The sequence below is a fragment of the Oncorhynchus nerka genome, linkage group LG2 (assembly GCF_034236695.1).
Source record: "Oncorhynchus nerka isolate Pitt River linkage group LG2, Oner_Uvic_2.0, whole genome shotgun sequence".
In the NCBI taxonomy this organism is placed as follows: domain Eukaryota; kingdom Metazoa; phylum Chordata; class Actinopteri; order Salmoniformes; family Salmonidae; genus Oncorhynchus; species Oncorhynchus nerka.
The window spans coordinates 71,702,952-71,726,835 of record NC_088397.1 but is presented as its reverse complement, the minus strand read 5'-3'; the positions used below and the strand labels follow the sequence as shown (position 1 = coordinate 71,726,835).

At 42.0% G+C, this 23,884-nt stretch overlaps 1 protein-coding gene across 2 annotated transcripts in view; it reads left to right on the top strand.

The window, feature by feature from the left end:
* Window positions 1–23,884, top strand: part of LOC115141629 (RNA-binding protein Musashi homolog 1-like) — a 46,144-nt gene continuing 22,260 nt past the window's right edge. For both annotated transcript variants that reach the window (XM_029680689.2, XM_029680682.2), the window contains exons 1-6: window positions 1–130; window positions 607–647; window positions 1,484–1,565; window positions 1,701–1,785; window positions 19,495–19,536; window positions 19,978–20,070. In XM_029680689.2, coding sequence (XP_029536549.1) covers window positions 69–130; window positions 607–647; window positions 1,484–1,565; window positions 1,701–1,785; window positions 19,495–19,536; window positions 19,978–20,070 — 405 coding nt within the window. In that variant the 5' untranslated portion in view covers window positions 1–68. The remainder of the gene's footprint in view (window positions 131–606; window positions 648–1,483; window positions 1,566–1,700; window positions 1,786–19,494; window positions 19,537–19,977; window positions 20,071–23,884) is intronic.

Below are 23,884 nucleotides of genomic sequence, written 5' to 3'. Positions count from 1 at the left end.
CCCTCCGCCACCCTGAGTCTGCTACTCACTGCCTTTCCTCACCTCATAGTCGAGAACAGAGAAACGGAATGGATACGGAAGGGAGCCAAAGCAGCCTGTCCTCGGTGGACAACTCCCCCCACGACCCTTGGTAATTCTCCGGCGCCGTCTCTCCAGCGTCTTGGCCTTGCTTGCTTCCCTATGTATGAGAGATAATAGTGGAGTTTGGTTTGTGTGGAGCCGACCGGAGCGCGGAGACAAAAGACAGGCAGGCATGCTTGTTCTGATGTGCTGTGCTCTCCAATGTGGTCCGCTCAACCGTGTATCAGTGCCGCTCAACCGGGCAGGACCCAATACCTATTCTCTTTTTTCTTTTGAGTGAGGAGATAACTATTGTAACAACTTTTTATTTCCATTTGGAGAGCACTTGATTACAGTATTTTCTCGTAAGCATTTTACTGGCCCGACTTGACCACTCGTGCCTTCACAACATGGCCGATTTTCCCCCTTTACTTTATTTCAGTTAGTGTGTATATACATCTATGAATTGCAGTTTGGTTTTAGTGTCTGAGGTCTATTTTACGGTAATATGTTGTTCTTACTCTCGCCTTTATCTCTCCCATTCAGCAAAATGTTCATCGGGGGTCTCAGTTGGCAGACAACACAAGGTGAGCTGTCCCGCGAGCGACTTTTAAAGTCCCTGGATGCAAATAGAATGCTTTGATATATTTAGGCTAGTGTTATTACCCGTTGTATATACTATGTGTAGAACAATTCTTAACGTTGTTGAGTGGGCTATGTGAAGCTCTCGGAAGTTTGTAAAACAGTTCATAGTTTATAGCCTATCCTGCCGAAATCAAAGCTTTCATTCAACGAGGATCAGTAGGCAGCGCAGGATTTGGACTGCAGACTGAAACAGCGGAGACGATATAGGATTAACATTGTACATTTGGACTAGTATTTTAATGTTTAAAAGTATTTCATGTTATTTGGGCGGTTGATTACCATATGGAACACGTTTTTTTATTTTGATATCTGATTGAAGCAGGTGAGAACATCGTGCCTTTTGCAGCTTTGAGGGTGTTTTTGTTTGTGATATTGCGTTGTTTCGCTTATTACAGCATCATTGAGGCCATTCGTTCAATATAATACAGTGTTCTTCAAAAGCTCATTGTTTGTAAACTGTGTTGCCTATTGGTTGATTATAAAAGTATAGTCTATAGTCAAATCGGCTTATTTGTATACCCTACGTTATATCAATTGTGAAGTAACTATGGTTGTATCAACATATTATAACATGGGCTATCAACCCAGACAGCCATGAGTTGAATAGTCTACCCTTATCCTACTTTCAATGAATGACGTTTCGACAGACAAACAACAACGTCGTCTTGCTCAGATGCGTTGTCTGTCGTCTTAAATACCCTATTATGGCCTACATTTAAATCACATTTCGTCTTTGGAACGCTGTTCGACCATCCTTTCATATATATTTTTTTTACAGAGGGTTTGAATGAATACTTCTGCAAATTCGGCGAGGTGAAGGAGTGTATGGTGATGCGAGATCCAGTTACGAAGAGATCAAGGTAAGGAGGCGTGTGCACCTCACCGTCCTATCATAGGCGCGCGCTCATTGGTTTATTTTCTTTATGGCCGGGGCGATAGGTTGTGTTTTGTTGTGTCAGCCAGTTATAATTCAAAGGCATTGTTTTTTTCTTCAGGGGATTCGGGTTTGTCACATACATAGACCAAGCTGGTGTGGATAAAGTTTTGGCGCAAAACAGACATGAGCTGGATTCTAAAACAGTAAGTTTATGCTGGCATCCTTATATTTATTTAATCTGATTTTAGAACATTACATTTATTATTAGGCCTACATGCATCTATGTATTTAATATGGATGACATAATATATACCATACTGTTGTATACCATGTAATGAAAAGGTAGGCCCTGGTAGAAAAGTTTGGGAGGTACTATGAGAGCCTCCCTCCTCCCCTACAACCAAATCCTGGTTTAGGGCAGCCAACAAGAAAGGTTCTTTCTTGCTGTTCATTGCCATGGTTACCTGGGGACTGAGACAGGGAGGAGGAGGCTTGAGCTCTCTCACACCAAAAAGAAAGTAGCGTTTTAGACAACAAAAAAATGTTAGGGCTGAAACATAAATTGGGTTGTGACTCACTGTGAGTTCGTAAAACTCTTCAATTATGTTTAACCAAAATCAGAGAACTGTTTAGATTAAGTTAAGCCTACAAAAACTTGCAGCGGTCTATTGTTGTCAACTAGGTCTTGAGTTCAGTCCCTTTTATTATTTTTTATTTCGTTAACTAGGCAAGTCAGTTAAGAACAAATTGTTATTTTCAATGAAGGCCTACCCCGGCCAAACCCTAACCTGTACTACGCTGGGCCAATATGTCAGCATTTCCCAAACTAGGGCCTGCTACCCCATGTGGGGTTGCCTGATTTGAATATGGGGTTGCAGGAGAAACGCAGACCCCTAGTTCATAGAACCACGTTTACTTCAGTAACCTCTGGTAACTGCTGTATTCCCATGTAATAAACAGCAGTTTCTGTTTCCTTCCAATAAAGGTGTCTCTGTTTTGAATGGTTTAAGCTACAAAATATTATGACCCCATCACTGAAAGATAAGACTCTCAAAAACACGTACATGTATTCTGTTTCCCTCTACAATGTCCACAAGCCACCGCAGGACTCATTAGAGCAGAGTGGACAAGACCAGCAAATACATCGGACTGGGGGGAAATAACATCAATAATGATTATGTTTTTTTAATAGCCCCAATTTAAAAAATTAACATTGGCTGTTGATTACATCCCCTTTTTACATGGTGGGGACGCAATTTATTTTAAATATCAAAATGGGGTCACGGGCCAAAACAGTTTGGGAACCCCTAGGCTATGTTGACTTCAGTGTTGTAGTACTCGAGACCGGTCTTGTCTCTGTGTCCAATACATTTGTACTGGCCTTGACTCGGTTTCGGACAGTGATGACTTGCAATTTCTTCAGGAGACCAGCGGAGTACAAAGCTCATCATTATCAGCTTTCATTCAGTCAGCGCATAAAACTACTTTGCCAGGCCAAATATATACACTCCTTTCTTGAAACATTAATACTGTCGGTCTTTATATCTAGTATAGACATGTTTGCTCAGTAGCGGACCTATTGGACATTCAGTGTGTGGCAGGTTCATGATGCTGAAAGGACAGCAACGGTAATACCAGCGCACTCATGTAGGAGAGTGTACTTTTTGTAAAACACAAAGGGCCAGTGGCATAGTGGGCATTGCATAGACTCACTTCTTATTCCCCACTGATGCTTATCAAATGTAGTGGTGTAGATATACTACTTTGATAAGTATAGTGTAGGTATATCAATGATGTAGTACAATAGATAAATAATGCACAAAGTAGCCTACGCAATCACAAAGCGCGTGAAATCTATTCACCTGCGTACTGCACACAGCCTAGTTTTAGCAGAATATCATCTGCAGGCAACAAGAGCGTGTGGTGCTCAACTGGTTTTGGAATGGAGCAGCTCACAGAGGAATGACATCTGTAGTCGGTAGGGTAGGAAAGACTTTCAACTAGAGGTCAACCGATTAATCGGAATGGCCGATTAATTAGGGCCGATTTCAAGTTTTCATAACAATCGGAAATCTGTATTTTGGGGCGCCGATTTCCGATTATTAAATTTTTTTATATAACTTTTTTTATACCTTTATTTAACTAGGCAAGTCAGTTAAGAACACATTCTTATTTTCAATGACGGCCTAGGAACTGTGGGTTAATGGCAGATTTTAATTTTGTCAGCTCAGGGGTTCCAATCCTGCAACCGCACAGTTAACTAGTCCAACGCTCTAACCATTGCACTCCACGAGTAGCCTGCCTGTTACGCGAATGCAGTAGAAGCCAAGGTGAATTATTAGCTAGCATTAAACTTATCTTATAAAAAACAATCGATCATAATCACTAGTTATAACTACTAATCCAGTTTAGCAGGCAATATTAACCAGGTGAAATTGTGTCATTTCTCTTGCGTTCATTGCACGCAGAGTCAGGGTATATGCAACCTGGCTCATTGCGAACTAATTTGCCAGGATTTTACGTAATTATGACATACATTGAAGGTTGTGCAATGTAACAAGAATATTTAGATTTAGGGATGCCACCCGTTAGATAAAATACCGAACGGTTCCGTATTTCACTGAAATAATAAACGTTTTGTTTTCGAAATGATAGTTTCCGGATTCAATCATATTAATGACCAAAGGCTCGTATTTCTGTGTGTTATTATGTTATAATTAAGTCTGATTTGATAGAACAGTCTGACTGAGCAGCAGCAGGCCCGTAATCATTCATTCAAACAGCACTTTCGTGCGTTTTGCCAGCAGCTCTTCGCAAGCACAGCGCTGTTTATGACTTCAAGCCTATCAGCCTAATGGCTGGTGTAACCGATGTGAAATGGCTAGCTAGTTAGCTGGGTTTGCGCTAATACTGTTTCAAACGTCACTCGCTTTTAGATTTGGAGTAGTTATTCACCTTGCGCTGCAAGGGCCGCGGCTTTTGTGGAGCGATGGGTAACGATGCTTCGAGTGTGGCTGTTGTCGATGTGTTCCTGGTTCGAGCCCGGGTGGGGGACGAGGAGGGGGACGGAAGCTATACTGTTACACTGGCAATACTATAGTGCCTATAAGAACATCCAATAGTCAAAGGTATATGAAATACAAATGGTATAGAGAGAAATAGTCCTATAAATACTATATTAACTAAAACCTCTTACCTTGGAATATTGGAGTCTCATGTTAAAAGGAACCACCAACTTTCATATGTTCTCATGTTCTGAGCAAGGAACTTACACGTTAGCTTTTTTACATGGCACATATTTTACATGGCACATATTCTACATGGTACATATTACTTTCTTCTCCAACACTTTGTTTTTACATTATTTAAACCAAATTGAACATGTTTCATTATTTATTTGAGGCTAAATTGATTTTATTGATGTTTTATATTAAATTAAAATAAGTGTTATTTCAGTATTGTTGTAATTGTCATTATTACAAATTTAAAAATCGTCCGATTAATCGGTATCAGCTTTTTTGGCCCTCCAATAATCGGGTATCAGTATCGGCGTTGAAAAATCATAGTCGGTCGACCTCTAGTTTCAATGTATGATATCTACCAGTAAATGCTCACTTAGGCAACAAAGGGTATGCAAGCCAGGTATTGAAAAAGGTTGGTCCCGAAGTCTTGGTTAGTAGGCTATTTGTGATGCGCAATTCAGTCATCATGCCCTGTTTGCACCAGGGGCGTAGGCATGGGTGGACACAGGCCCACCCAATAAGATTGAGCAACAACAGAAAAATACCACATTATTATTACAAAAATACTCCTCAATACCCCAACCCCCCAAAAAATATATATCTGTATGTTTCCCAGACGTCGAAAAGGTTCTCCCGATGTGGTTTAAGCATTGTTGTGGACTTAGAACATCACATTTATTTAGTTTTTCTGTAAAAAGAATGTGTGATTTAGAGAGTGAAAATCTTTAAAATATATAGGAAAACTAATAAAAAAAACAGGATTTTTCACACAGACAGGCCGTTTGCGAAATTACTGGGCTGGTCGTTTGGGAAATGATTAGGAACATTTGAGTATACCCATCTCTCCAGGCACCACTACACTAAATGCAACAATGTTACGCACATAAGTTATTTTAAAAGAAATTGCTAACAAGAGGAATCGAGCTGCAATAAAAACACAGTTCCACTCACCAAATGATGATCAGTTGAACCTTAACTTCTTGTTGAAAGTCATTCTTGAATAGGGAGAATCTATCAAATTAGCAACAATATCCTCTTTGATAACACCTGTTGCAGTTGCTGCAAACTAGCCTACAACAGCAAGCTAGACAGTGGACTGTTGGACTTTCATACATTTTTGGAAAAACGGTCCCACCCATTACAAGTAAAAATGTGATTTGTTCATTCCACTGTCACTCCAAAATGTTGCCCTAATACAGTTGAATGGCAGATGCCTTCTATATAGCTTCTGATGGCCTAGCCAATGGCTGACTTAGCTAGCTAGATTTATCTCCCCAGACACTCCGGTCTTGGTCTTCAATCGGTCTGGCTTTAGGTGGTCTCGAACACAACACTGGTTTACTTGAATGGAAATGTCAGCTCTGTTTATTCTAATTCTATGGAAATCACTGTAGTGTTTGAAGCTGACTGGTGACGCCACGCACAGTAGCATAACCATTGGTGAAGCTTGTGTCTAAACACTTTGTTGTTGACGGCCAACACAAATTGCTGCTAATATCAACATTTGAATGACTATACAAGGTGTGAGTATGTGTCTGTGTGACTTTGTGTTACATACAGCTTTGTCAGCAATGGATGTGTGGGTGTTTCTCCATCCTCCACCCCTCGATACATACTCTCACATGTGCACACACTACTATTACCACAAACACACACTGCCTGGCCCTGGAGGGTGAAAGAGAGAGGGAGGATAGAAGGCAAGTGTGGTTACATGAAGCAGGTCTGTTGCCCTAGGTAAAATCATTCACATCCACAGGGGACATTATGGTGACTCAACAGCCTAGTGGGACTTTTGTCTTCATGATCAATGCAGCATGTACTGCTGCCACCAAAAGAATAAAGCCACTATGTCATAAAGACATACAGTTGACTTCGTAAGTTTACATACACCTTAGCCAACTACATTTCAACTTAGTTTTTCACAATTCCTGACATTTAATCCTAGTAAATATTCCCTGTCTTAGGTCACCTCTTTATTTTAAGAATGTGAAATGTCAAAGTAATAGAGAGAATGATTTATTTCAGCTTTTATTTCTTTCATCACATTCCCAGTGCGTCAGAAGTTTACATACACTCGATTAGTATTTGGTAGCATTGCCTTTAAATTGTTTAAACGTTTCAGGTAGCCTTCCACAACCTTCCCACAATAAGTTGGGTGAATGTTGACCCATTCCCCCTGACAGAGCTGATGTAACTGAGTCAGGATTGTAGGCCTCCTTGCTCGCTAATGCTTTCACAAATTTTCTATAGGATGAGGTCGAGGCTTTGTGATGGCCACACCAATACCTTGACTATGTTGTCCTTAAGCCATTTTCCACAACTTTGGAAGTATGCTTTGGGTCATTGTCCATTTGGAAGACCCATTTGCGACCAAGCTTTAACTTCCTGACTGATGCCTTGAGATGTTGCTTCAACATCGGCTTGCACGCATCCCCTTTTTTTCTCCAAACGTAACGATGGTCATTATCGCCAAACAGTTATATTTTTGTTTCATCAGACCAGAGGACATTTCTCCCAAAATTACGATATTTGTCCCCATGTGCAGTTGTAAACCGTAGTCTGGCTTTTTTATGGCGGTTTTGGAGCAGTGGCCCCTTCCTTGCTGAGCAGCCTTTCATGTTATGTTGATATAGGACTTGTTTTACTGTGGATATAGATACGTTTGTGCCTGTTTCCTCCAGCATCTTCACAGGGTCCTTTGCTGTTGTTCTGGGATTGATTTGCACTTTTCCCACCAAATTACGTTCATCTCTAGGAGACCGAACGTGTCTCCTTCCTGAGTGGTATGACGGCTGTGTGGTCCCATGGTGTTTACACTTGCGTACTATTGTTTGTACAGATGAACATGGTACCTTCAGGGCGTTTGGAAATTGTTCCCAAGGATGAACCAGACTTGTGGAGGTCTACATTTATTTCTGAGGTCTTGGCTGATTTCTTTGGATTTTCCCATGATGTCAAGCAAAGAGGCACTGAGTTTGAAGGTAGGCCTTGAAATACATCCACAGGTACACCTCCAATTGAGTCAAATGATGTCAATTAGCCTGTCAGAAGCTTCTAAAGCCATGACATAATTTTCCAAGCTGTTTAAAGGCACAGTCAACTTAGTGTATGTAAACTTCTGACCCACTGGAATTGTGATACAGTGAATTATAAGTTAAATAATCTGTCTGGAAACAATTGTTGGAAAAATTACTTGTTTCATGCACAAAGTTGATGTCCTAACCGACTTACCAAAACTATAGTTTGTTAACAAGAAATTTGTGGAGTGGTTGAAAAATGAGCTTTAATGACTCCAACATAAGTGTATGTAAACTTCCGACTTCAAATGTGTTTACATTTTTGTCATTTAGCAGATTTTCTTATCCAGAGCAACATACAGTAGTAGTGAGTACATGCTTTGTCATACTGCCCCCCACATGGGAGTTGAACCCACAGCGCTGTCATTGCAAGCACCATGCTCTACCAACTGAACCACACGGCAATAGGAAGGAGTTTTACAGGTCCTTAGTTACATAGCTTTGACTAAACTAAAACGTGTTTTTCAGTTACAATTCACCTCTTCAATATAGCTAACAGTTTATGATGCGATAATATGCCTATTATAATTTTTTTTGCAAAGCAAATGCACTGGCTACAGGCTATAGATTCTACAGTGATTACAGTCAAATTAGTGGGTTTTGTGTAGATATACAGTATGTTTGTGAAGATGTTGAGTTGTATTCATATGACCACCACTCCAAATGAATCACCTGTTCAAGACAGATAAAAATACTAATACGTTAACTATCCTATAAATAGATCACACCATTTATATCTTGTTGTTTTCTTGATCGAGGTGGTAATGTTTTTTTTGTGTAACCCTGTTGGTATTTTATAGCCTGGTTGCCATCTCTGTTCAGCTATTACATTCCACTCCTTGTACATATCTTTGGCATATGACACAAAGAGTCGACTGTTACAGAGACAGGTACCCAGACTAGGTATTTACACTTCAGAAATGGTTTGAGATCAGGAGCAGATGTGTGGGTTGGGTGTCATGGCAATATCTTTGTGGATCCTAGTGACAGTAGGCCTTGTATTGTCAGAATTGTGTGTTTGTGCGTGTGTTTCTCAATCTGATCTTTGAATATCTGATGAGCTTGGTGACATTTGACGACCCCGGGCTCTACTGTGTTGATGTGTGTGTAAAAGTGTGATGGTCAGCCATTGAGTTACCGTGTCTGGATGACGCAGCGCATAATGTTTGAGAATGAGAGGGGCGTCTGTGATGCTAATGCTTGGCCATAGGTAGGAGGAGGCCAAGCCTCTGAAATCACAGCAGGGTTTGGTTTGAGACATATCACCCTGAAAGGAGAATGTTGTGAGCATGTTGAGGGTTGAACGGCAGGGACACCATTTTTGATTTGTAACAATATTTTGGTGCAGCTCACCGTGTTATGTTTCAGGGTGCTGAAAATGTCTGGTGTGCTGATTTCACATACAGTACGTCAATGGATAAATTATGGCTCTGTGTAATTGGAAAAAAAGGTACTGAATTTTGGTCTTCCCGTCTCCCTAACTCTGTCTCTCTCTTTCAATTAAATTAAATTAAATTTGCTTTATTGGCATGACGTAACAATGTACATATTGCCAAATCTTGCTTTGGATATTTACAATATGAGAATTGTAAATATAAGAATATAAGAATAAATAATAAGATTCAAAATTGTCAACGGGACAACAGTAACAACAATAGCCAAGGGTCAAAATAACCAACACATTGAACAATAACAATAAGCATACAGTGGAGGATATGTGCAGGTTGATTGGTCTGTCAGACACTGTCCCTCATCTTATGGCAGGCAGCAATGTAGTGGTCTGCCAACCCACAGCTCTCTGCGTCCTCCCCCAACAGGACGGGTAGCCTACTCTCATCAGAGAGGTCTTTGAAACCTTGAATAAGGGTTTCAAATTTGGGGAAATGACACTAATTTTTTTATATTTTTGACACATTGTCAGGAAATGCTCTGTCTCAGGTTCTGCTGTTGTGCAGTGGTTGCACAGCCTTTCCTCTACAGGGAGCCAGGTTTTCCTGTGTCTACCCTTTTCAATGACAATGCTGTGCTCACTGAACCTGTACTTTGTCAAGGTTTTGATCAGTAGCCATGGTCAAACAGTTAGCCACGGTGTACTGCCGATTTTTGGGCCAGATAGCACTGCATTAGGCTTTGTGCTTGTGCTTGTGTTTCCCAATAAGCAATGTAGTTTTGTTTTGACTGTGTTGTAATTTGGTTTATTCTGATTGATTGGATGGTCTGGTCCTGAGGCTTCAGTGTGTTAGTAGGTGTGTTAGTAGCCCCAGGACCAGCTGAATGAGGGGCCTCTTTTCTTTGCTCAGCTCTTGGCATTGCAGAGCTTGGTAATGATATTAGAGGGGTCACTGTATTTTTGATGTTTCCAAAACTGAATTGCTCTTTTTTGAGTTTGTATTATTAGTGGATATTGGCCTAATTCTGCCCTGCATGCATTGTTTGTAGTTTTCCTCTGGACATGTAGGAGAATCTTCCAGAACTCTGCGTGCAGGGTTTTAATGGGGTGTTTGTCCCTTTTGATGAAATCTTGTTTTGCAAGTGGACCCCACACCTCGCTGCCATAAAGTGCAATTGGTTCAATGACACATTCAATTAGTTTTAGCCAAATATTAATAGGTATTTAAATTTGAATTTGTTTTTTAACTTCTTGCGTCGAGCCATCCCGGATCCGGTATCGTGACTACAGCCTCAAAGCTCATTACCATAACGCAACGTTAACTATTCATGAAAATCGCAAATGAAATGAAATTAATCTATTTGCTCTCAAGCTTAGCCTTTTGTTAACAACACTGTCATCTCAGATTTTCAAAATATGCTTCTCAACCATTGCAAAACAAGCATTTGTGTAACAGTATTGATAGCTAGCATAGCATTTAGCGTAGCATTTAGCATTAGCATTCAGCAGGCAACATTTTCACAAAAACCAGAAAAGGATTCAAATAAAATCATTTACCTTTGAATAACTTCAGATGTTTTCAATGAGGAGACTCTCAGTTAGATAGCAAATGTTCCATTTTTACAAAAAATATTATTTGTGTTGACAAATCGCTCCGTTTTGTTCATCACCTTTGGGTAAGAAAAAAAACGAAAATTAAGTCATTAAAACGCTAACTTTTTTCCAAATTAACCCCATAATATCGACAGAAACATGGCAAACCGATGTTTAGAATCAATCCTCAAGGTGTTTTTCACATATCTATCGACGATAAATCCTTCGTGGCAGTTGACTTTCTCTTCTGAAGAAATGGAACGCGCATGGACCTACAGATTACGCAATAATTTCGACACAGGACACCGGGCGGACACCTGGTAAATGTAGTCTCTTATGGTCAATCTTCCATTGATATGCCTACAAACACGTCACAATGCTGCAGACACCTGGGAGAAACGACACAAGGGGCAGGCTCATTCCTGGTGCATTGACAGCCATATAAGGAGACATTGGAACACAGCGCCTTCAGAATCTGGGGCATTTCCAGTATGAAACTTCATCTTGGTTTCGCCTGTAGCATTAGTTCTGGGGCACTCACAGATAATATCTTTGCAGTTTTGGAAACGTCAGAGTTTTGTCTTTCCAAAGCTGTCAATTCCATGCATAGTCGAGCATCTTTTCGTGACAAAATATCTTGTTTAAAACGGGAACGTTTTTTATCCAAAAATTAAAAGAGCGCCCCCTATCTCGAAGAGGTTAATGGCGTAGAATGCTCTGCGTGCTTTCTCTCTCAGTTCATTCACTGCCTCATTAAGGTGTCCAGTGGAGCTTATTTTTTAAACCTAAGTAATTGTAGTGTGTGCAGTACTCCATATTTTGTACCAGTTGAGAACTTTGGTCTAATTCCCTGAGATCTGGATCTTCTCTGGAAAATCATTATTTTGTCATTTTGTGGTTTACTGCCTGGGCCCAAGTCTGGCAGTACTGCTTTAGAAGGTCCAGGCTCTGCTGTAGACCATGTGCTGTGGGTGACAGCAGGCATAGGTCATCTGTGAAGAGTAGGGATTTAACCTCTGATTTGTGGAGACTAACACCAGGGGCTGAGGATTTTTCTAGAATAGGGGCCAATTTGTTGATGTAAATATTGAAGAGTGCGGGGCTCAGATTGCAACCCTGGCGAAGGCCCCGCCCCTGGTTAAAGAATTCTGTTCTTTTCTTGCCAATTTTAATGCTGCACGTATTGCCAGTAAACATTGATTTAATTATGTCATATGTTTTACCCCCTACACCACTTTCAATAACTTTGCAGAACAGTCCTGTATGCCAAATAGAATCAAACGCTTTTTGGAAGTAGATAAGCAAGCGTATATTTTGGTATTATTTTCGTGGACATGTTTATCTATCAGGGTGTGTAGGGTGTAAATATGATCAGTCGTGCGATGTTTTGGTATAAATCCAATTTGGCTTTTACTCAAGACATTGTGCTTATTAAGGAAGTTTAGAACTCTTATATTTATAATACTACAGAAAACCTTCCACAGGTTACTGTTCACACAAATGCCTCTGTAATTGTTAGGGCCAAATTGTCTCCGTTCTTAAAGATTGGGGTTATGAGTCTTTGATTCCAGATGTCAGGGAAATAACCTACACTCAGGATCAAATTAAACCGTTTTAATATAGCCAATTGACATTTTGCACTAGTGAGTTTGAGCATCTCATTTAGGATGCCATCAGGTCCACATGCTTTTTTAAATTTGAGGGCCTGAAGTTTCTTATAGAGCTCCTGGTCAGTAATTGGGGAGTCCAATGGATTTTGATTGTCCTTTATAGCTTTTTCTAAATCATTCAACTTCTCGTGAATTTGGCGTTGTTCTACATTTGTGTCAATTTGAACAGTGTTGTAGAGTGTTTTAATATGGGTTGTCCTTATGTCACCATTTGTATCGCAATTATTATTTTTTTGAATCCAATTTTGCCAGAAGTTGTTTGTGTTTATGGACTCTTCAATTAGTGTCAGTTGCTTGCTGTTGTACTGTGCTTTTTTGGTTCTGAGTGTACGTTTCTAGAGTTTTAAAGTCTCACAGTAACGAAGGCATAATTCACCATTATTTGGGTCTCAGTGCTTTTGGTTGGTAGTGTTCTATGTTTTTTCCTCATAATTTTACAATCTACATCAAACATTTCTCTCTCTCGTGCTTTCTCTCTCTATCCGACTCTTCCATATTTTTCAACTCCTCAATGTCCCTCAGCTTCTCTCTGCCTATCTATTCACCTATTTCAGCCTGTCCTCTTTTTGTACCATCTCTTCTACTTTCCTTGTGCACTGTTACCTCTCGAACACTCCCTCCCTCTCTCCCTCCAAACCGTTTTCCCTCTCTCCCTTGTGGATGGCTATTGTTTGACCAGCATGAGATGAGATGAGAAGGAGAGTGAAATTCCTTTCTGGAATTAGAAAGAATGTTCCACACGTTGAGTGTTTTTTTTCTATGCTAACCCCATGGAGGGTGAGAAAGAAACAGAGAGAGAAAGGACAAGGTGAATGAGAGGGGTTTGGCAGTAGGAATGGGGGCAAGTTTAAGTACTTTGAAAAGCAGTGACAATACGTTTGACACTGTAAATTCAAAGAGCTGGGGACAAATAGAAGAGATGTGATGTATTTTTGTCAACTACGTGATTAGGAAAGTCTGTGTTGCTAATTGTAATTTTCAGATAGAAAACATAGCACAGTCTAATCATATAAAGGAAAGGGAAAGGTGGATACCTACACCTCACACACATGGTTATGGGCTTAAAAAAAGAAGCCACCTGTACCTGTCAGGTATAGAGTTTACATTTATTCAATTTTGAGTTTGCATTCCACCCATGAGGCCAAAGAGGGCGCTTTTGGTCACCGACTGCAGGAAAGGGCTATATCATGCAGGGATGTCAAGGGTAGTTTTGCATGAAAATTTGAGTTATTCACCCATATCTCAAGTTAGGCCCCGGCCCTCAGAAGCCAACACACTAGACGACTTTCGTGTTGTTATTGACAATGACACTATTGACCAATTGAATAGGTTTTCTATGAGCGATGCATATGGTTGATGTTTTGACATAAAGACAGAGTTCTACTTGTTTGGCTGCTTCAGAGGACTTGGACACAGGGCAGTAGTGTGATGTAGTGCATAGAAAAGAGGAGCCGTGTCGTTTCCTGTCTGCAGTAGAACTATCCAGGGTCGGTTTTTATTAGTGCACCTAATGGGAAAGTGTTTTGTACCGGAAAATGGAAATTAGTCTTTCTTATTGGACTAGTCTGGGTCGTCCTGTCTAAGTCATATTTATTCCATTTGATGCCTAATGAACTAGACCCTGGTCCCATTTTAACTATGCAAAACAAATATAGTATATTACTAATAGACTTTAGCACATCAAATCGTCGTCACTAGTACAAAGTAAGTTTGGATTGCATGGATTTCCAAAGAACGTAGTCAAATTCCAAGCCCACACCATTTTTTGTTGATGTTCTAGCACAGCACAGCTAAGTAAACCAATCAGTTTATTAGGTATGTTAATCCTACTGCGTTAAATATACCTCATGAAGAGTGTGAGAAAGAGAAATAACTTTGGTTACACTTTAATATCATATTTGAAGGTCTGGTAAGGGCTTGTAAGTAAGCATTTCACGGTAAGGTCTATCTACACTTGTTGTATTCGGTGCATGTGACAAAGTTTGATTTGATTTGGTCATAAACTGCCCGTAAACGTTACTATTACATGTAGTTAACCATTGCATTAGATTAATACACAATTATGTTGATAATTTAGGCAGATTACTGGCCCGATTATTAACAATGCTTTATGCATACATGTATTTACTGATTCTAATACATACATGAATGGACAGTCTACTGATGTTAGTAATTCTAGAGCAGTTTAGTGATGACCGCTGCTCCCGAGTGACGCTGCAGTCTAAGGCACTGCATCGCAGTGCTAGAGGTGTCACTACAGACACCCTGGTTCGATTCCAGGCTGTATCACATGATTGCGAGTCCCATAAGGTGGCCCACAATTGGCCTAGTGTTGTCCGGGTTTGGTCGGTGTAGGCCGTCATTGTAAATAAGAATTTGTTCTTAACTGACTTGCTATGTTCAATTTTTAAAAATGCCACAGGCCTGGTTAAAGTTAGCTATCAATGCTGAGATGCCTCACCAAGAAAAGGCTATTAAATGTTTTTGTCACAAGGGTATAACTCATTACTGGACTCAGAGCAAGCAAAGAGATTTAGCATGATGACAAAATCTGCTACGCTTGCAAATCTGATCATTGGATTTGGCTGTGTGTCTGTTTACTGGTGGGTGATTGGTCTCCATATGGGGTGAGACCTAAAAATTCTAAATATGGGGTGAGAACTAGGTTAACATTAACATTAGCTGTTTGCAATGTCGCAGGTCATGGCTCTGTGGAGATTAGCGCTTTGGTGGTGACGGGCAGAGGAGACGAGAAGGGGATGGAGGAGAAGATGGAAAGGAAGAGAGAGACAGAGAGGCCCTGGTCTGTAATTAGTATGGATCTGAAAGGAACCTAATCGGATTGAAGAAAATAAAGTGTTTCTTCTGAAGTATAGCATCATCCCTGAATGTGTATCTTCCCTCCTGAAGGAATTGATCAAGTCACACACACGCATGAAAACACACAAGAAAACACTCATACACACATTCACTCGCACATTAAAACACACACACACACACACACACACACACACACACACAGGTTGTCCTAGCTGGGTCTTAGGGGTAGGGGGACTTCGTTAACTAATTACTCTGCCATTGCTCAGCTGTGCAGATTGACCCCGATAGCCCAGACCCAAATCCAATCGCTGTCCACAGTGGTACAATAGCCTAGCCACCTTCCAAACGTCTTGTTATGGCTGTTTCTAAACAGATTTTATAATGTCTTGAATTATGAGATGATAGGATAGCACATTTTTGTTAACTATTTGTGTGTGTTTTCCTCGCAAACATTTTGTGAATGAGAGTGTTAGAAAAAACAGTGATTTGGTGGAGCATATTGTGTGGTTGTGCGTGTTTTAGGTGTTTAACCTCACAATGAGTGTGTGTGTGGGGGGTCCTCTGTGGGCCCATCTGTTTTTTCCTCCTTTTGTCCTGTTAATTAATCAAATCAGAAGGGCTGCCTTCTGGGCCAGGACTCCCTGCACACAAATGGTGGAGTTTTTGTTTTAAAATGAATGGCCACGCTTTCTCTTTCTCTCACATCTTTTCCTCTCTTCCTCGATCTAGGCCTATCTCCCTTTCCCTTTTCATCCTTTTCACCCTCCCCTTCACTCCTCTTTGGTTTACATTTACATTTTTAGTTTAGCAGACACTCTTATCCAGAGCGACTTACAAGAGCAATTATAGTTAGGTGCCTTGCTCAAGGGCACAGATTTTCCACCTAGTCGGCTCGGGGATTTGAACCTGCGACGTTTCGGTTTCTTGCCAAAAGCTCTTAAAGGGATTCTTAAAGCAATACGGATGTTTATCTACATCCACAGAGTCTGATGAACTCGTGGATAACTCTTATGTCTCCGCGTGTAGTTTGAAGGAAGTTGCTAACTAGTGCTAACACAATTCCAAACTAGCGTTAGCGCAATAACTGGAAGTCATACCCCATAGACTTCCAATCATTGCGCTAATGCTAGTTAGCATTGGCGCGCCGGACTACCTCTAACTTCCGTCAAGACATAAAAATTGTATCCACGAGTTCATCTGTAGATAACAGGCCTCATTGCCAACATCCCAAAGTATCCCGTAACCACTAGGCTACCAATAGACTACCTGCCACCCTAGTTCTTACTGTTTATTCAGTTCATTCTTGCTTTCATTTTATCTCTTCCCCATCCCGATCCGAAAAATAAAAAATACACAAGATAAAAATGTGAAAATAACAGTAGTGCTGTGAGAGTATAATGTGAGAGTATAATGTGAGAGTATAATGTGAATGTTGTAAGACTGCAACTCTTTATGTTGTTCTCTGCCTTTGTGACATGTGTTGGCAACTGGGTGCTAATGATGATTTGTAATGCCTTCACTTGGTTTGTTTGTTTCAGTTTTAAACATATAGGATAGGATAGGTTTGGCAGTTTGAGGTGACTATCGGATGTAATCTAGTCCTAACGGGATACCTCGGGATGTTGGAAATTAATCTACTTCCCCAGAGTCAGATGAACTTGTGGATAACATTTTTATTTCTCTGCGTGCAGTTTGAAGGAAGTTGCCAACTAGCGCTAGTGCAATTGCTAACTAGCGTTAACCAATGACTGGAAGTCTGCTAGCGTTAGGTATCCCCTATCATGCTAGCAGATAACAATAGACTTTCAGTCATTCCTTCATACTGGACACAGAGACAATGAAATGGTATCCATAAGTTAATCTAACTCTGTGGAAGTAGATAAAGGGCCTCTTTGCCAAAGTCTCAGAGTATTAATTATTTGTTACTTTATTTCTTAATTTTTGGGGTATGTTTCTTAAAACTGCGTTGTTGGTTAAGGGCGTGTGAGTAAGCATTTCACTAAGGTGAAATTGTATTCGGCGCATGAGACAAATCAAATTTGATTTGATTTGTATTCCTTTAACATAAAGCACTCAACCAATAGGCTCTGGCTTGATGGGATCCTTCTCTGCTCTCTAGTATCCACCCGGGATGTATGTCACAAAGCAAGACGTTGGCCGGCTAACATTTATAAACTCAGTTATAACTTTGTTACTATTATTCTCTGCTTTATAACGTAGAATATGTTATTAAGTCAGTTATACCATTGCCATTTTAAGTTGTTATTCGCGATCAAGGACATGTTTCTGAATATTTATGGATGTTAGTTGGGAAATTGCTCCTGGTTTGTGGAATAGACTGATTTGGGCGAAACTAAAATAGTTTCCTATAGCGGCCATGTAGTCCGAACATTCACTGTACTATCGATACCTATATATACCCGCTTTCTGCTTCATTCAAGGTGCTGTACATCTGTACCCTGTCTCTCTTTATAATGTAATGATACTAAACAGCATGGCAAGATGTAGCCTATGTAGCTTATAGCACAACTCTAGTAGTCGATACTTTAGGTCCAATACTTAGTTAGGGGTGTCGGTCCTTTCTTCTTTGATGTGTTTTTCTATCTTTATGACAAACATGCTTTGTTTTACTGATTCATGAGCACTAGAGGGAACATGAACATGCTTGATAGGAATGTTTTGAAATAAAATGGCACTAAACTATTGGGATGATCAGGCTCTTGTTTGACCCCAAAAATTATTGTTTGTATCATGGTGTGATCACTCTGCTACAAGGGCCAATTCAGTCAAGTGTCATTAGGCATATGTATCGAGCGACAAGTGTGAGATCATCAGTAGAATTCATGGTTTCTTCCAGGCATACGGGGTAAATGAGAAGCAGAATTTGAAAAGTTCCAGGTGCTCAACACTTGACAAGAGCTGTTGTGCCACACCTGCCAACGTAGCCATGCTATGTAGTCCCCTTCCGTCGTCAACAGTACCCTCTGACACTGAAGGCAGCTGGAGATGACAGTCCTCCCCTCCTCTCCATCCTACACCATGGGGTGAGGAGGAGCCCTCTGTCTCACTCAAACATCAGCCATTAATGTGTCATTTAGCAGATGCTTTTATCCAGAGTGACTAAAAGTAAAGTGAGTACATAAACTGAGTGTACAAAACATTAAGAACACCTTCCTAATATTGAGTTGCACCCCCTTTTGGCCTCAGAACAGTCTCAATTCGTCGGGCATGGACGCTACACGGTGTGGAAAGCGTTCCACAGCGATGCGGGCCCATGTTGACTCCCAATGCTTCCCACACTTGTGTCAAGTTGGCTGGATGTCCTTTGGGTGGACGACCATTAATGATACACACAGGTAACTGTTGAGCGTGAGAAACCCAGCAGAGTTGCAGTTCTTGACACGCTCAAACCGTTGCACCTACTACCATACCCTGTTCCAAAATCACTTTCCTAATGTTTTGTACAGTCATTGTAGATTTTAGTAGGATGTAACCCCAGCATGAATGGAACCCGTAACCCTGCCATTCCTAGACCAATGCTCATACCAACAGAGCCTCACACGACCGCAGCCCCTGATTTGACTTGAAAACCTGAGCCTTTATGCAAATTCTCCACGGCATACAATGCTCTGATTTGCACAGAAGCTTTTTTCTCAGTTCAGACAGTGTTTTTCACAAGTACTCACTGTCAACATGAGTCTATTCATTGATATACTGTGTGAACTTAAAGTAGTTTTTTTTGCTATTGTAGAGTATTATACTGTGGTATGCTAGCCCGGTCCCAGATCTGTTCTTGCTGTCTTGCCAACTCATATGGCGTGACCATAGGAGTTTGCCAGACAGAACAAGCAGATCTGGGACCAGGCTGGTGGTATGCAGTCTGCCACTACATTGGATAAAGTCATATAATTCCAGTGTATCACAGGTTGGGGATTGTCAAAGAAATGGAATGTAATACTTTTCAAATACCAGAAAAGCTTTGTATCATAAAGTTTGTATCATTCAAGTTTGTGATCCATTGTCTTGAACTTTGAGTCACAATTACCAGTATGGTCTCTGAATGTTTTTCTCCATCTGTTTCTAACACATCGTCTCTCCCTTGCTCTCCCTCTCTTTCCAGATTGATCCCAAGGTAGCGTTTCCTCGTAGAGCCCAGCCCAAGGTGAGTTCTCATCCTTGACAGGGTTAACTCCTAGACGCCTAGGTGACGTCACAGCCGCCATGTACCATCAGGAGAGGCCTGCCTGGCGCACCAGATTAGGTTCCTATATTCCGTTCACGTGATGAAGGGGCAGCAATCCTCCGTCCTCCCTTACCCCCAACCTCATCCGACCTGTATATGACCCCAATACATAAGAAACGGGGTGGCTCTACCTGCCTAAAGACTCAGGCACACATACACACTCATACACACAGTCACACACTGGGTCAAATTAATTGTGTTATTACTGTACTATGCTGTTCCGAGTGCCTGGCAACCCCCATCCTAGATAAAAAAAAATTTTACTGCTTAACAGATCTTAGAGCTTTATTATCTGAAATATCTACCTTTTCAATTTGCTGTGTGTTAATGATTGTGTGTCCTCTTCCCCTGTGTTGTCAGCTGGTGACCAGGACAAAGAAGATATTTGTGGGAGGTCTCTCTGTGAACACAACCATCGAAGACGTCAAGCAGTACTTTGACCAGTTTGGAAAGGTAAATGTGACACACTGTCTTAAGACACGTTTGTTGACATGATCAGGGATCGGGAACTGGCGGGCCGCATGCAGACAGGCCACCATTTGAAAGCCCTCAGATAAAATGTCGATTTTTTGGGAACTCAACTTACTGTTGTGAGGCAGAATAGTAGACCAAGGTGCAATTTCGAAATGTGTTTGTCCATCAATGGGTTTTCTCTTGTTATGTCAGTCCCTGATAGTGACTCGTTTTTTTAGATTGGCCAGCTATCTAAACTTGTAGTAATCAAGGTCGAATTAGAGCCCGGCAGGCCCTCGTCAGTGTCACTCAAATATCATATTAAAAATTGCAAACACTTCTTTCCACCCAATGGCAAAATGTTTAGAATGGCAGGAAATTAGCTGTACAACATTTTTTTGTTCCCCCGCCCCATCAAAGTTGCCCATCCCTGTACTACATGTATATATTGAATCAGTAGTAGTTCTCCCCCATCACTCTATATCTCATGTTTTCTCAGTCTATTTGTCTCCCTGTCTCTCTCTTTTCTCTCTCTCTTTTTCTCTTATTCCACATTTGGGTTAGAGACAGGGTAAGCGTGGCTAATTTCAGAGAACAGTTGAAAGGGAGGAGGAGAAGAGGGAGAGAGGGATCCCAAAAGAGGGAACACAACAACATTATGTTTGATATTTACTGTCAAAAGGCATTCTGATGGATATTAGCACTTCTGTCTTCCATTTTTCTCCCGTTGTTGTTGTTTGAGTTGCTTCTGCTGTTCAATTTTTCCTTCAAGCCAGTTAAGCCTATTTGAATGAGATGCAGTGAAAGGCAAACTCATGCGGGGATGACAGAGGAGTGGATAGAGAGAGAGAAAGAGGGAAGGGGGAGAAAGAGGGGCACCACCTGGAGAGAGGTTGGGGTACTCAGAAGGGAAGTGTTTTCAAGCTGCAGGAGAGAAGAGGAACACAGACATGTATGAGAAGAACCAACTCTCACTCAAATGTAACAGGTTCCAAATAGGCTGAAGAACGAGTGTCATAAAGGGATGACAAGTGGAACAGATGGAAAGAAAGTTGACAAACAGTCTTGAATCAGTGGGAAGGAAGAGGTGGAGCGGTGTTAGGGAGAGAACGAGTGAAGAGGTGGAGAGGTGTTAGGGAGAGAACGAGTGAAGAGGTAGGGAGGTGTTAGGGAGAGAACGAGTGAAGAGGTGGAGAGGTGTTAGGGGAGAACGAGTGAAGAGGTGGAGAGGTGTTAGGGAGAGAATGAGTGAAGGGGTGGAGAGGTGTTAGGGAGAGAACGAGTGAAGAGGTGGAGAGGTGTTGGAGAGAACAAGTGAAGAGTTGGAGAGGTGTTAGGGAGAGAACGAGTGAAGAGGTGGAGAGGTGTTAGGGGGAGAATGAGTGAAGAGGTGGAGAGGTGTTAGGGAGAGAACGAGTGAAGAGGTGGAGAGGTGCTGGAGATAACAAGTGAAGAGTTGGAGAGGTGTTAGGGAGAGAACGAGTGGAGAGGTGTTAGGGAGAGAACGAGTGAAGAGGTAGGGTGTTAGGGAGAGAACGAGTGAAGAGGTGGAGAGGTGTTAGGGAGAGAATGAGTGAAGAGGTGGAGAGGTGTTAGGGGGAGAATGAGTGAAGAGGTGGAGAGGTGTTAGGGAGAGAATGAGTGAAGGGGTGGAGAGGTGTTAGGGGAGAACGAGTGAAGAGGTGGAGAGGTGTTAGGGAGAGAATGAGTGAAGGGGTGGAGAGGTGTTAGGGGGAGAACGGGTGGAGAGGTGTTAGGGGGAGAACGAGTGAAGAGTTGGAGAGTTGTTAGGGAGAGAATAAGTGAAGAGGTGGAGCGGTGTTAGGGGGAGAACGAGTGAAGAGTTGGAGAGGTGTTAGGGAGAGAACGAGTGAAGAGGTGGAGAGGTGTTAGGGAGAGAACGAGTGAAGAGGTGGAGAGGTGTTAGGGAGAGAACGAGTGAAGAGGTAGGGAGGTGTTAGGGGGAGAATGAGTGAAGAGGTGGAGAGAAGTTAGGGAGAGAATGAGTGAAGGGGTGGAGAGGTGTTAGGGGAGAACGAGTGAAGAGGTGGAGAGGTGTTAGGGAGAGAATGAGTGAAGGGGTGGAGAGGTGTTAGGGGGAGAACGGGTGGAGAGGTGTTAGGGGGAGAACGAGTGAAGAGTTGGAGAGTTGTTAGGGAGAGAATAAGTGAAGAGGTGGAGCGGTGTTAGGGGAGAACGAGTGAAGAGTTGGAGAGGTGTTAGGAGAGAAGAAAGAGGTGAAGAGGTGTTAGGGAGAGAACGAGTGAAGAGGTGGAGAGGTGTTAGGGAGAGAACGAGTGAAGAGGTGGAGAGAAGTTAGGGAGAGAATGAGTGAAGAGGTGGAGAGGTGTTAGGGAGAGAACGAGTGAAGAGGTGGGAGGTGTTAAGGGGAGAACGAGTGAAGAGGTGTTAGGGGGAGAACGAGTGAAGAGGTTTGTGCGAGAGAGAGGTGTACTTAGGGAGGGAGGACAGTGGGGAGGAGGAGGAGAAGGGTCTCTAATTCTGAACTAATCTAATGCAACAGCTGCTCTTGCCACGAGACCCCCCCCCACACACACACACAAAAAAACACACACACTATCATAAACACACACACACCCCATCCCAAAACACACTCTTACACACTCTTACCCCCTGCACCTGTCTCAGTCTGTTGCCTTGGTGACCTGCTTTAGCCAATGTCCCTTGGTAATTTAGCAGTATGTCTGTGTGTGAGGCTTATGTCTCACACTCACCGACTTAAAAGAGTGTGTCCTGACTGTATTGAGCAGCAGTGGACAGAAAACCTTCTAGAAAGACATAATCACCATCCCCTCAGAAGGGGCTTAAGGATGTCACTTTGAGGCGGGAGAGAGAGGAATAAACTAAAGGATGGTAGAGACTGAGAGAAAGGGGGTAGAGGAAAAGGAGTTCTGGTGGAGGATCCTGTCAAGTATCTCTACATAGCGGATGCTTGGGCCAAATAAAATCTTTGCAGATTTCCACATTGCGTTTCCAGCATTTGATTTGTACAGCAGTGTGTTTTGGAGGGAGTTTGTCACTTGATTTAAGAATGGACAGTCTCGTCAAATCATCTGGCACACTCAACAGAACTGTTAATTTCTTACCATTGTGGTCTGTGCACTTACAAATTAGGTCAATGTCAGTCTAGTGCAAAACATAAGCCCTTTTTTCTTTGATGTGATTGACCAACCGGATGTAACTGTACGCGGGTTGCTCAACCGAGCCGATCCCAGCGCTCACAGGCGACCATGTTTATCTGGGAAGCAGGTCAGAATCCCACAGAGACGCGTCTCATTTTACGCCCCTGCCTTGCCTGGCCAGAAGTCCGCTGTGTTCCCCGGGACTCTGTCCTGGTGTTCCCACTATCCCATTCCCAGACCTGTCCTCCCAAACAGTACTGGGAAACCATCGGATAGCACTCTACCTCAAAGTACAGTGCAATAATTCCACAGCACCAGCTTCACTTTGAAGAGTCAGCAAACTATAGGCCTAATTTCATCCTTCAAAATGGATGAGAGAGATGGGGGAGGGGAGGTGTGGAGATAGAGGGAGGGGAGAGATAGAGGGGAGGTGTGGAGATAGAGGGAGGGGAGAGATAGAGGGAGGTGTGGAGAGAGAGGGGAGGTGTGGAGATAGAGGGAGGGGAGAGATAGAGGGAGGGGAGAGATAGAGGGAGGGGAGAGATAGAGGGGGGGACAGGACAGACGGATAAGTTGGGCTCCAGTCAGCCATGTGAGTTTGCAATTAGAGGGCTTCACTGGACACTTTGTCTGCTGGCTTGTTTGGAGAGGTGGGTGGAGAGAGAGACGAG